At 46.9% G+C, this 14,113-nt stretch overlaps 1 protein-coding gene across 2 annotated transcripts in view; it reads right to left on the bottom strand.

Moving 5' to 3' along the window:
* Positions 1 to 1,264: 1,264 nt before the first annotated feature.
* Positions 1,265 to 14,113, bottom strand: part of LOC142583398 (cuticlin-1-like) — a 140,580-nt gene continuing 127,731 nt past the window's right edge. For both annotated transcript variants that reach the window (XM_075693847.1, XM_075693849.1), the window contains exons 7-10: positions 13,982 to 14,063; positions 13,460 to 13,622; positions 9,639 to 9,807; positions 1,265 to 6,840 (exon numbers count right to left, since the gene is read on the bottom strand). In XM_075693847.1, the coding sequence (XP_075549962.1) occupies positions 6,614 to 6,840; positions 9,639 to 9,807; positions 13,460 to 13,622; positions 13,982 to 14,063 (641 nt within the window). In that variant the 3' untranslated portion in view covers positions 1,265 to 6,613. The remainder of the gene's footprint in view (positions 6,841 to 9,638; positions 9,808 to 13,459; positions 13,623 to 13,981; positions 14,064 to 14,113) is intronic.

The raw sequence follows: 14,113 nt of genomic DNA, 5'->3' as shown, positions 1-14,113 counted from the left end.
GAGAGGAACCGGCAAATGTACCGCTCCCCAAGTGTTTCGCGGTGCGCTACTCTTGTGACGTTCGTTCAGTTAGAGCAACGACTAACTCGAAAAGAAAATGAAAAAAAAAGCCTATTTCTCTCACCTCGCTCTGGTTTTTCTTGCATTACATTGTCTACTTCGTAATGCAGATGTTACCACTCCATTACTGTTTCTCTTGCTGAAGCTCATTGCTTTTGAATTCCATCGAAGATGGCATTTTTATGTGTGCTTTTCCATTTTTTTGATACTCTCATAACTTGTACGTGCTTATGGTGCCTTCGCGCTCTTTCACCCTTTGGCGCGTGTGTTCTGCATGTGTGCCCTAAGGGGTTGTCATATCTAAGGGGCGCTGCATGTGAGCGCTTTGTATGTTTATGCATTAAGTTTTACTTCGGGTTTTCACATTTGTTAACGTCTTCCCCGTTTCTAAAGAAACCTTTGCGAATAGTGTTTCGTCTTTCCATCTCGTGGTTTCGTTTTTGATAACGAAGCTGTATAGAGGAGTTCCACAGCGGTTTTTGTGCAGCAGCGGCAACGTGTGGAAGCGTGGGCGGTCATTCTCCAATGACAGCGAGACAACATCCAGGCACGAAGCTTGCGTCGTGCAGTCCCATAGAGGCTGTGTAACAGCGGCGCAGGCGAGAACGTGCAGCTGGCTCTAAGCGTAGTGCATCACAGTCGAGACGCAGCTATTTACCAGGGGTGACATTCTGGACGTCGTCAAACTCCGCTATGTTGTGTAACGCCGGCATTTTGAACCAATCACCGACCGAAACAGACACCTGGCCCAATCAGAGCTGACAAGATGGCACTTTGACAGTGTGCCAGAATTTGACAATGCCCAGAATATAGCATTCCAGGCCGTAGGAACGCGCAGGGGGACGCGTGCAGAGCCGGCGCAGCATACGGGATACATGCGTCCGACATAGCGGAGAGCAGCGAACCTCGAATATTATGAATCGTTTGAAAAGGCTCGGATGTAGCGAGCAAATTGTACCGGATGTATTATAGTGAAGTGTCTGCACATTCTTGCATAGATTTCAGGCAGTAAGAGACTAGATTCCAAGAACTACCGAAAAGGTTGAGGGCTCCTTTAAACCACCCCTCTGTCATTGATATGCGAGTTTCTTGGATTTGCATACATCTGCCAAGGTTATTTTCTCCCTCACTGTTTTTTTTTTGCTATAATTTTACTATAGTGGCCAAATCTTTGCGGCTCACAAGTAAATCAGACTGTCTGATGTACCCTGAAAGACATTTTATTTATTTTCACAAGAAAACTTCACAGGTAGATGTACACAAAGAAATAACGACGTTCTGTACACAAGCGGGCCATGGACATTCGTGCTACAAGAGAGTTCACATATGTTCGGAGACAATTCTTTACTACAAAAAGGAACAACACTGGCGTGGTCGCACCCGAAAAATACAGGACAAATGTTTTATTGATCTTGCAGGCACTTAGGCGAGTAGAGCTCTATTCCGCTGCGCATAGCAGCCAATTAAGGTAGATAACACATTCACTGGCTGAGAAATTCGAGAATACATATTGCAACACCGCGTCACAAGCACGCAGTTTCCTTAACACAGGAGAAATGGCTAATAAAAGGGAGGCAGTGTCAGTTGTGTAGTCTGGCAGTGGTAGTCCCGTATGGCATGGACGAGTAGCCAAACAAACGTAGTAAAACAGAATGGCAGTAGGACAGCCCGAAAAGGCGTGACTGCAACACGGTTGACAAACGTGAGTGATAATGTTGCTTTCATGCGTTACAAAGAACATGCGTAAATGCAAAGCTCTCTTAGCGGACTTGTGAGCCTTGTGAAATGTCCTGTGCGCCTTCATAAATCTGCGAAAGACAGATTTTTTTCTCTCATAAATTCTAGTTGCTTTTTTACAAGTAATAACTGCTATGATGACCTCGTATTCACGTCAAGGAATGCGACGGCGCCCTCAAATATAGGCGCGATTTTTCTGTTACGTCAAACGTTACTTACATGAATTGAGAACTAAGTCTTTGCGCCCAGGCTTCTTCGGCGAGAAAACAGCACACTTAGAGCCTTCATCTTTTGTTCGGAAAAGCTATGATGGAGTGCTATGCGCAAGAAGCTAGCAGAGAAGATCAACAAAGCCCGTCTGACACGACTATGCTAGACGTAACTGTGTGTAACCCTGCATATACAGATGGTTTCTCGCAAGAGATTTATTGGCTAACCGTAAAGAAATTCGCCATGATTGACGTAGGAATGCGAATAAATTTGAACATTTGGCGGACGCGGCTCAGTAAATTTCTTTGAGCGCAGGTAGCAATCGGTTTCAACGGCACAGACCTCGGACAGTAAAGTTAAGTAAACAAGTATGTGCGGAATCTCTATTATGGCCGCTATATGGCAGAAGCACGAAGACGCGTAATCATTTACCATTCGCGTAGGAGACAGTTAACAAGGAAACACTATACTCTGCACTGACGACGCACACGGTCGATCGTCTCTGCAGCCATTCTCCAAGGGTTACGTGCATTCAACTGCACATCGTGAGGCGTGATAAAGGCCTGTGTTGCTTTCAGTGCGCGTACTGTTGCTTGCACTGCTGGTCCATCACACGCAGCCCTTAACGCATTTACCACGTGGCCCACGCAAGGACTTCAGCCCGCAGAAGTTCTTGCTTGAGAGTGTAATCGTAAATGGCAGGGTTGCTGAGACCTAGGCAGCGCGAGCTTAAACTCCAGACTGTGCACCCAGGGCGAGGATAATCCAATTTCTATCACGCTGCGGTAACATATGCGGATAAGTGCACCTAGCCTGCCAGTCGGAACACTCCAAATTACGATTAGTGGACAATTCGCCGCCATCCTTGTCAAGCTAGTGCAAAGCTTTTTGTATTGTAATGAGACGTAGGAACACTTTCGGTCAAATAAAGGTGACAATCAAGCAGGCGCGGGGTCGGTTGTTTCCAAGAGTTAAATAAAAGAGCACGCGGCAGAACTACCGACGTGTGTTCGCGTCCACATCGCTGTCATCGCGAACTGCTGCATGAGCGGCCACTGCCAGGTCCGCCCCCACCCAAGGCACGTCTCGCGAGAGCAGTTGCGTGGCGCGTTGCACCCGCGCACCGTCGAAGAATGGCTGCCACGGTTCGTATTTTACGAGGTATCCACGACTCTTATTACACATAAGGAAAGCAATACGGTACAAATTGAGATACAAAAAATACTCTGTAAAAAGGAACGCTGACTACGTGCACGCACTAAACGAGATACGAGGGCCCCGACACCGGCTACAAGCACACGGACAATGACGTGTGGTTACGGCTCAAAAAAAAAAAAAATAATAAGAGCGGAATGCACCGCCCGTGTCATGCAGATGCAGACGTCAGCCGCCCGTGTGTATTGTACAAAAGGCCACATAAACCATGACTGACGTGCTAAGGATGCCGGTCGGTTTAGGTTAGTCCCTGGAACTTTCTCCTCAAGGGCCCGTTGCGTTGCCTCTGCGTTTGCATGTCAGGCCGGGCAGACAATCCCCAGGGCCTACAGACTGATGCCCCGAGACATCAGCGCCGAGGCATAGCGCTAAGAAACCCACCGAGTGGGACAAACACGCGACGAATAACCAAAGAGCGTGGGGCTTGGCTATAAGAGCTGGAAAGTTTGCAAGTGCATCAAGGTTCTTCGTATACTAACTGACCAAGAGCGTTGCACGTCTCCTAATGTGATGCCACTGTGCTGGAGACGGCAACTTTTTCTTCTTTTGTTTCTTATTGTTTAACTGGGTTTCGCATGCCTGTGTTTAGCATAACGAGTACACAAAAGAAAATTGCGCGTAGGCCTTGCCAACTCAGCATTTTTCCTTTTGTGTGTATATATATATATATATATATATATATATATATATATATATATATATATATATATATATATATTGTAGTTCTACGTTAGCCATGGCAAACACGCGTTCCGCTACTCTAGTGCGCGACAGCGAGAACGTTTTCCATGGTGTTGCAGTCGCGCGCATGAGTGGTGCACTCATGCATTTAGTGTGCCTATAGATCAAGAGCTAAGTAAGAATAAGAAAAGGCTAAGCGCGAACGCATATCAGAGTCCTTTTGGCACGAACATGTACGACGTCTGTATGCGTGCTCGTATGAACGGCTATAGCTGCCTGTCATGAGGGCTGGACGGCTCATCGCCATGCGGGTTACGCTCCTTGGCGTCCTCTGTCATTAACTTCTGCAACTCGAAGTAGTTACATCAGAATAAATTAAGACAGCATAAACGGAAAAGAAAAGAAAAATAACGTCGTAAATGAAACTTACCAAGCGTCCCCTAAGTCTTAAGTGTCTCTACTCTATTCTTACATGGCGTGCGTAGTCCTGAAAGCCTTTTCCAATACCGAACATATATGGCTGCAATGAGTCTCAAGCTTCCCAAGATTGGCTGCAAATCGCATTCTACCTGTGTTCCTACACCGCTTCTTATTCGCAATCTTTTGCGATCCTAACCCAGCAGGCATAAAAACGGTCATTTCTGTGTACGGAACCGAACATATTAAGCGTGCTGTACTCTCAGCGCATCCTGGTGCCTTAAAAGCTATTTCTTACGCACTGTTTTTGAGTAAGAAAAAGATGTTCAAAGGTTCAAATATCTACAGGGACGGAAACCTGCTGAACCGAAAAACTGGCTAAGATGAAAGAAACGGCTCCCACGCCATATTCGCCCGAAACCACAGCGAAAGCATCGCAGCGAAAATTTTTCTTTTTGTTTTTGGACATCCCCGGTCAGTATTCTGCACTTATTTCAAGCAAAAGGGAAGGTAGTCGCACGCAACGCATGACTTGGTCACGCCTTCAGCCTCTCATGCTTGCCAGTGCACGTACTTCGAGCAGGACCTGACGAGGCAGCGATGACGTGAACTAGGTTAAGTAACGGGAATTGTGACGTAGCGTATAAATAAGGGAAAGGAAGAGAGGTGCCCGCGAGGATTTTGCCCTTACAACTTGTCTTCTCTATCCGCGCCCGATGTACCAGGCTCTGCAATGCAGGGCATGCACATCTGCTGGTCAGTACCTGCTTTTGTCTAGCACATGAAAGCTCCGACAGTTTTTCTTTGTTTTCTTTTTTTCATATATTTGACACTTGGCACTGCGTGTAAGCTGGTAACATGTTGCGAGCGTTGTAAATAAAATCGTTTCGCTTTTCCTCTGACCACGGCCTGAGGCGATGATTGAATTAGAAAAGTCGCTGCATTTTTTCAGTGTAGTCAAGTTTACTGCTTATGCTACGGTGTCTGAAAGGCTGACTCTTTCAATACAAGTAATATTAACAAAAAAAAAAGAAAGAAAGAGGTCATATACTCGAATCTCAATTGCATGTTCTTGCAAGAGACATTTATGTTTTGCCATTTCTACAAAACACCAATGCTGATTTGGCTTGGTAGAAAAAAGTTGCCGTCGCAAACGGTAGTAGCGGTTCAAGATAAGGGCCTGTCGATTTCGCTGTTAAACTTTTCAAAGAGCCTAAAAGGAGTAAAACGTTAGCCGATGGATATTGTATTTGGAAGATGCTGCCGCCGACATTACACCAGCCTAAACAGCTGACCAACAGTCTTCGTTCAGCTCACCAGCAGTTCTCGCTCGCTCTTGGAACGCCATCCTTCAAGAAAGAAAAAAAAAAGCACCGCTACGGCTTTGTCTATCTGTTAATGTGAAAATCTGACCTGTCATATCGGGGACCTTATCCGATAACATCCAAAAATTATCTGGCCCATTGCAGTGTAGTGACGGTTTTGCAAGGCCTGTGACGAACAACTTCTAATTAAGCATAGTAAAAAAGAAAACATTTACGGTTGATTGTAGTTCTGAAATTGTGATTTTAATATCGGCACCTTAACGACTGTTTAGAAAGGAATAGCAACACCATAAACAGGCGCAGTTTTGTAGTGTTGTAGCTAGAGCAGGGAAAGAACAAAGGCACGCCCTCACAATAGCCGCTACCTTTGTTCTTGCAGCTCTGAGCCGGGAGTCACTCATCAGGACGTGTGGTCGACATCGTGTGACGGCTGAAACCTTTCTTTTCAGCAAGAACCTGGCACTACGGGTTCAACTTAAGCGAAGCCCACCGTAACACAAGCCTGGAATGTTGGACTGTAAAAACGAAACAACGAAAAAAAAATCCAATCTTTCGGCGGAAGCCGAAATGGTATAACACATTTGTCCCGATTCGGCGTTGGCACTATGTTACAGGAGAACACCATGCGGCCTGCCTGCAGTAGGTGACAGGCCGCGTCATTAATCAGCGGTCTGTTGTATTCAGGAATAGCGTCTTATACAGACTGGGCGCTTCGTTGTTTGTTGCTGGTATTCGCTGTTCGTTTCAGTCGACAGACGAACAACACTTCTCGGTGACTTGCGCACCAATCTAGAAATCAGCAGCAAGACATGTCGCTATTTTGTTTTGCCGAGTACGTCCCTATAATACGGCAATCAGCTCACGAAAGACTAGCGCCCGTGGTGGAGGCGCGTCCGCTTCAGAGCTGGTCGCGGTATTCTAGGGAGCCTCGCGAGTGACTCCCGGTGCCGCGCGGAGAGCGGGCGCTCCTATTCCCTCGAGTATCCGTGGTTGGAGTAGGGCCCGGAGTAGATGGAGCTCCCGGCGGTGCTGGAGCCCTTCCTGCGGCGGCGGCGGTGCAGGATGCAGGCCACCAGGAGCATCACTGCCAGCATGAGCAGCACGCCCGCGATGGCGATGCCGATGGCGAACTTGCGCGAGGACACGCAGAAGTCGTGGTCCGAAGAGCTGGCGGACGACGTCGGCCGGGAGCTCACTGCAACACAGCCGAGCACCCGTGTCGTCAATGGGCCGATTAGGTTAGCGCCGCCTGCACTATGATAGCGCGCGCTAGAGCGTGCCTTGCCGCGCGGGAGAGTTTTGTGCCGCGAGTGTTGCGCACCTGACCCCTTGTTTCTGGCGTGAAATCTTTTTCAGTTCGGTCAGCATATGGGGTCGCTTGCCAAAACCGCATGCAACGATGGCATGTGATACTATTGTCGCTTGCATATTTGCAACCGCACGCTCCTTGCATTGACATCGTTGTTTGGAGAAAAAGGGGGTCGCGTACACCGATGGCGAAGTTGTCGAGCCACGCATGACGCATTTAGAGCTAAATTTATCCCCTCGCACCGCGGTCAGATAGATCTTGTCGCGTTTGAGAGAGGTCACTCTGCAATGAAACTGAAACCTGTGCTCATAGGGAGTTATGTAAGGCTTGGAAGTGGTACAATTTGATCCAGAGATCTGACGGTTCATAAAAGGCATGAAAGGACTCGGGCAGCAAGAAAGATGGATGCCTGTTCGCGCCCACCATCTTTTACCACGGCGGGCCCAGTACGAATAGAGCGCGACTGCGAGATTAGACCGTATCCCCCTCATTAGCTGTATCCTAAATGAAGTATGCCAATTCTGCTATTTATGCGATTCGAAAGCAGCACTACAAACTATGCTGTTCGTAGTGCTGCTAAAATATGCTTCGACAGATAGCGTCTTGAAACACTGTCTGAGCGCAACAAGCTTGCCTAAATTTATTTAACTTATTACATCACCACTGTGAAATACACATGTCAAAATATGTATCACACTACGAATCTCGCACGAAATCTAGTAAACATCAGTACACATTGGCAGAGTGTCCTTTTCAATAACGCAACTTTTAAATATTTGTTCTTTTAGCTCACTATACGGGGGTAGCATCAAGTTCATCTGTTCATTACGAATATAGACTCATTTTCAGCCCGCGCAGTCATGGTGGAAGTCGCGACGGAAAACGACTCCGCTAGAACTGCAAGCGCTTGCCATCATCGTACTTATTCATTAATTGTAGCGTTCTCGCGGTACAGCTAGCGTGCATTTATTCTTATTGAATAGTGTTTTCTCTCAATATTTCTTATCACTTAAAAGGCTTATGCTGTCTTTTTTGTTTTTTAGTATATAAATTGTGCGTTGTGAACCAATAGACCAATAGTGCTCAGTTTGCAGTCACAGAACTGTTCTTCATATATATATATATATATATATATATATATATATATATATATATATATATATATATATATATATATATATGTCGTTTCTCTCTCCTTTAAGAAAGCTTGTTACTGAGCTAGTTGGTTCATGACTTAGAAACAAATGATGCGGCGCTAAGCAGACGAGGACGAAGTGAGACACAAACGACATATACGGGACACGGACATTCATGGCAGCCGTATATGTCGTTTGTGTCTCACTTCGACGCCGTCTGCTTAGCGCCGTATCCTCTGTTTTTAAGTCTTTCTTTTCATTTTGCTGATTTGGGCAATGTGAACTTCCATTGTTCATTACCGCATGAGAACACTGCTTTCTGTGAGTTTGTAGTGCCAAGGTGGATACACGTATACAAATACGCTGCCTTTAATTATGTAACCAATGTTTGCTAGTTGAGGCATTTGTTTGTTCATTAACAAACTTCTGGCGTGTTTTTTTTTCTTCCTTGCGTTTTCGTTAATTGGCCTTGATTTGATGTATATTTACGCATTGATATATTTCTTGCCTTTATTTTCAAAATCATCGTATGCCCACATGCTATGATCTCAACTGACAGCAGCAGTATTGAAAATCAATCAGTCAATCAATATATAAGGAAGTCGCGGTCTCGCCCGAAATGCGAAGCATCGATTGCAACAGGAAATTAATTAGATAGCTATACGAAGCGAGGATAGTAGATTTGTCGGCCGTATTAGCTTGTAAGTATTCGCTTACAAACTAAATTAACATGTATTGTGTCACGCACGCACAGGCAAACATAAAGACATCTCACTAGATAAGCGCGGGCACTCGCTTTCAAAACGCTGGCGTGAAGAAGAGCGCCAGCAGCAGCAAGCAAACGGACCTTCGTGCTGCCTCTCGCTTCAACGCGAACTAAGCGGCGAGAACACAGCGCACGCGAATATGTCGGCCCTCGGCCCACCTGAACTCATCGCAGAACGCTTTGAAGGTGGGGTTCGCGAGGCCGCGCTCAGCCGCTGCCGGAGTAGAACCTTGCGCCTGGGGTGTCCGTATAATTTCTATCGGAATCGAACGAAGCACGGGTGGCGACGCCACATTGAAGTTTGCACACCCCGCGACGTCATGATTTTGAAGGCATCCGCTCGAGCGTAGTTAACATTTTTATTGTTAAAGATGGGCTACATTCTATTATAAATGACCGAAAGACTGAACGTAGAAAGTTTCAATGACTTTTATTGAGCCACAAGGACCCAAGTATGAAATACTTGGGTCCTTGAAATGAAATGAAATCTGAAATATGTGACGTCACAACGAGGTTTAGGCGCTGCGGTTTCGGCACAAAATTCCTGAAATGGAACTTTGACATTCATTTGCTCTGATGATTATGAACTTACTAGCGCGAAATTCGCAAAAATCGGGTTTTCATTGAATAGTTGATCAGTGTGAACAATAATTCAGTGTTTCTCTCTAGCATCTGCTCAAGCTTCCTGTATGGGGATTCCCTGTACGGTCTGAGCTGCTAAGCCGAATATGCAGGCACCGGACGCGGCACAAAGTGGTCGTCGTCACACCGACCGCACTCACCTTCCGGGTCCTCGGAGTCGGTGACTTCGTTGACGTACAGTCCCGAGAAGACCTCGATGCTGAGGTCGCGGACATCCTGCTCGGCCTTCTCCAGCGCGGTCAGGTCTCCCTTGGCCTCGACGTCACGGCGGCGACGAACGCTGTGGCGCACATCACTGCAGTCCGGAGGCTGCGCGAAAGGCCCGCATTGAGTGCGGGAAACGGCCGGACGCCGGGCGTTGCGCAGACGCAGTGCACCGCCACGGCGAATAGAACTCGCGGAAAAAGTTGTGCAGCACATAACTTGACATGATGCGCGCACATATTAAGCTGAGGGACACACGCTGTTACCTGGTTGTAACAGCTTGTCTCAACGCAAACAAATAAAGTCGTCGTTACAGAAACGTATACATCTTTATTTTTTCGGACAATATCACAGTATTGAGCACTGAAGTGGAAGAATTTTCCTAAATATGTGCGAGCATTTGGGAAACTGCGCATCTTTGGCAGCGGATAGTCTGTTCCTGCGCTACGCTTATGACAGAAGCTTTTTTTGTGCAATCTGACGGGTATTGATGCTGTAGTCACTGTTTGGAATGTGCCGCGCTCCCTCGATTCTAACTCTCATTGCCGCTTGTCCATTAAAGCGAAGCGTGCTGGAGTCAGGCGGAGTTTCATGCTGTGGTCGGTGGTTGTACTATGGCGAGGAGTAATGTGGAAACGGTAATGTGGAGAGAGAGAGAAGGGGGTGTTGAGAAAATAAGGGTGCATGGTTTTGAACACAGCTCTGCATGATGTCGTCACCATCTATGCTGTTTCCATCAATGTTGCGATAGTACTACTATGTTCCTCCTCCGGGTATTCTTATTTCGGTAGTATTGTTAGCTGATAAAGAAACTGGAAAAGCAATACGAGCAAGGTTCTCTTTGCCAAGACGAGTTCAACTCAATACTACTTCTGCTGCCGTGTTGACACCTTTGCTCACGATGGTACTTTACGAATACAATGGCCGCTATTGCTGAATATTAACAAGGCGTATGACCCGCCGTGGTTGCTTAGTGGCTATGGTGTCGGGCTGCTAATCACGAGGTCGCGGGATCGAATCTCGGCCACGACGGCCGCATTTCGATGGGGACGAAATGCGAAAACATCCCTGTCTTAGATTTAGGTGCATGTTAAAGAACCTCAGGTGGCCCACATTTCCGGAGTTCCCCACTATACGGCGTGCCTCATAATCAGAAAGTGGTTTTGGCACGTAAGACCCTAAAAATTTTAATTTTGACAAGGCGTATGCTAGGTACACTCTGTTCTTGCAGAGTGGGATCATATTAGTCGCTAGTGCATTCAGCAAGAACGCACAATAGTGCAGTCCCTGAAAGCAGTCGGCCGCCGCGGGTGCGATCGTTCTTTGCTGCGGACATTTGGATACACACGCACTTTCGCTAGATTATGCCACGAACATTTCAGAACTGAGACCATCGAAGAATATCTACGTACAGGCTGCAGATGAACTAATTGGTCGAGAAAAAAAATGACTGAATAAGCTACGTGATTATACACTGAAACATAATAATATATGCAAAAGATTTTAGCAAATGTGTTTCTTTCCTGCGCAAGTTCTGATTACTTCCACGTTTCCGTAGTTAAAACTTGGCACGAGTTTGGAAGAGACCGTCGGCAGCATGAAAGATGTACGCGTGATGTGCGGCCGTTTGTGTAGGATTCATTTTGTAAGTTACCCTCCACTTCAGTTCGTGGCTGTTATGAGTAGCTAACCGATATACTCGGCCTTTCAGCGCATTTTTGCCAGCACGCAACCCGTAATTGGCAGTCGTTGTTCGGGTCCAAAATTTCCACCCGCCTCGGGTGAATTAAAGTCAGAGATTTATTTTCGCTCTTCGCACTGTTGCTTCACTAGTGTAAAACTGCAGTGTTACGTTACACTTGCGCAACACTGGTTCTACGGCGCAGAAATGCTTTCGCAGTAACGTTATCTCAGAAGAATGAGTAACGCCTAAGCCTCGGGCTATAAACGCAGAGCAGGAGAGAGTGCAGTGCGCTTGCGCTCTCCGTGAAGCGATAAGACGGCAGACAGGGGTTTCCCCTTCACCGCTGACCTCAATACGCGGTCTGTTACGCGGTTTCCTAGAACCACGCTCAAGTTCACTTTCCTGGGAAGGACCTTTGGCAAGCTGAAAATGCTTGGTCAGCGGGAAAGGCGAAAACCCTAAAATGAAAGGAACTTTGCTAGCTTACACACAAAACATTAGACAGAGCGTCTGTCCGGAGACCGACATACGTATAGTTTGTCCTGCGGTTTCCTTTTCTTTTTTGTTTTGCATGCCACTGCGCAAGGCGAGCAGCAGTACGACGGCTGTCGTCAGTTTCGCCCTTTCTCGGCGCTACCTGCCATACGAGTACATAATCACAGGGCGTGCTCTTCCGAAACAGACGCTGCTGCACGAGACTTTCCCTCGCATCTTACTGTTGTCGTCGGTGGTTTTTAACGATCCGAACGACCTTGAATGTAAAGCTCTAGCAACTCTCCAGACGACCTCATGTAGGCAGTGTGAGGCTTGGAACATTAAAGGGATGCAGTCTAGCACTCAGAAGTGATTTCTCAGCGACCACATTCGTAGCAAGAAAAGCAAACAGACAAGAAAATAATACAGTGAATGCCGGTATACAACATACCGCCTGTGCGCAGTAGACGCAAACAATACAAGCCACCTGTGAGAGCTATGCCAGTTCCTTGAGCTTACGCGCATTTTCACAACCGTGAAGCTTATGCGTATACACCATCTTACAACATAGCATGTAAAAAATGATTAGCTGAACTGAAAGGTTGCGCGTGTACGCGCGTGCGTGCGTGCGTGTGTGTGTGTGGGGGGGGGGGGGGAGGGAGGAGACTCGTGCCATTAGCCCAGAAGGCAACGAGAAGGGTTCAGGCACGACGTTTGGATTAGCATCATGCCTGACCTTTATGTGAGGCGCAGTTTAACAACGTGGTGACAGGTTGGCGGAGCGAAAAGAAGGTTACAGCCAGCCACCGGTTCAGCACGCTCGCGCCCAGACATGCAATCGGACGCACTCTCTTTATCTCTAAAATTACAAATACCCACGACATGTCTTTGTGTCCTCGCTCTATAAAAATCGGAAACATGTCATATCTCAGCCGCTTCACCGCTATGCCACCTATGGTGAACATTTTGTCATATTTTGGTATAGCTGTACCCCACACGTTTGTGATATTGTTAACGGCCTTTGAATGCAACGCCCTCATTTGCGAATGATGTTACAGCAATACTTTCACTATACTGTTTTTATTTTTAAACACTTTACTTATTAGAACATAAGAAATACCTTTCCGCTTTCTTTTTCATGCCAAAGATGGCGGAGTGTGCTCAGGTTTGATGACGAAACAAAATATTTACATAAGCTTTAAGCAAAACCTATGCATTTTCTACCCCCCTCCCCCCCCCCCATCCCACACGATAAACTTCCTCTGTCAATATCCCAAACATTATTCGCCATAACTACCACGCCCGTATATGCTTCAGTATGCAATCTTTATTTCCTTGAAGAACGAAGTAATTCTCTAAGCAGCTGTTTTCTATCTGAATCTGCTAATGTGTTCTTTCTTTCTTTCTTTCTTTCTTTCTTTCTTTCTTTCTTTCTTTGGCGAATACTTTCTGCTTGGCCCGGTGGGCATGCCTCTTCAGAGAGCCAATTTGTGATACTGGAAGCCAGGAAAAGAGACACGCCGAGGCCAAGGCAGTTCGCCCTCAGGACCTCGCGCGGAATGGTCTGGCAGCGTGCGATTCTCTTAGCGCGCCACTCACCACGTCGTCGCAGCCACCGCTAGACTTGAGGCACAGTCGCACGTTGCACTGGTAGTAGACGGACGAGGTGTAGGGGAACTTGTGCGCCTGGAAGGTGACCGAGGCGCGCGTCTTGTTCATCGTGTACTCGAACGGGCCCAGGATCTCGTTGTCCACGGGACACCTGCAGAAGGCGTGACGGCGCAAGGATGTGACACATGTAACAGAATCTTCCGAGTTCTCAGCTTCAACGTGCGTTTAAGGCATTCTGATTAATTAAGGAGCAAGGCATTCTGAATGTTCTTACCTGCAGTTTTCAAGTAGCCAAAGAAATGGGAGATGGCCACAACCCGTCAATTTCTATATGGATTCATGACGAATTCGTTTAAACTCGTTTCATGCCACATATGTAGACGTATGACAATAAAGTCGCAGTGAGGATAAAAAAATCCTACGGCAATCATTTCGCGCCATACGTTAAGCACATTTTTGTAATGAGGTCATGTTGAAAGGCAAAAGCAAGTAAGGAAAAAGCTGACTCACCCTTCGTTGTTGATCAGTGGCTGCTCGCCCCAGTTGAGACCGTCGCGCACGAGGCAGTTCGTGACACGCATGCCGTAGGTTTCTGCAAAAAGCAATGAAATGGTTCACGCCCTGTCGCCCTATGTCGGCACT

This window comes from Dermacentor variabilis, chromosome 5 (genome assembly GCF_050947875.1).
Source record: "Dermacentor variabilis isolate Ectoservices chromosome 5, ASM5094787v1, whole genome shotgun sequence".
In the NCBI taxonomy this organism is placed as follows: Eukaryota; Metazoa; Arthropoda; class Arachnida; order Ixodida; family Ixodidae; genus Dermacentor; species Dermacentor variabilis.
Note: the sequence above shows the minus strand (reverse complement) of the source record. Positions and strands in the feature narration are given on the sequence as shown.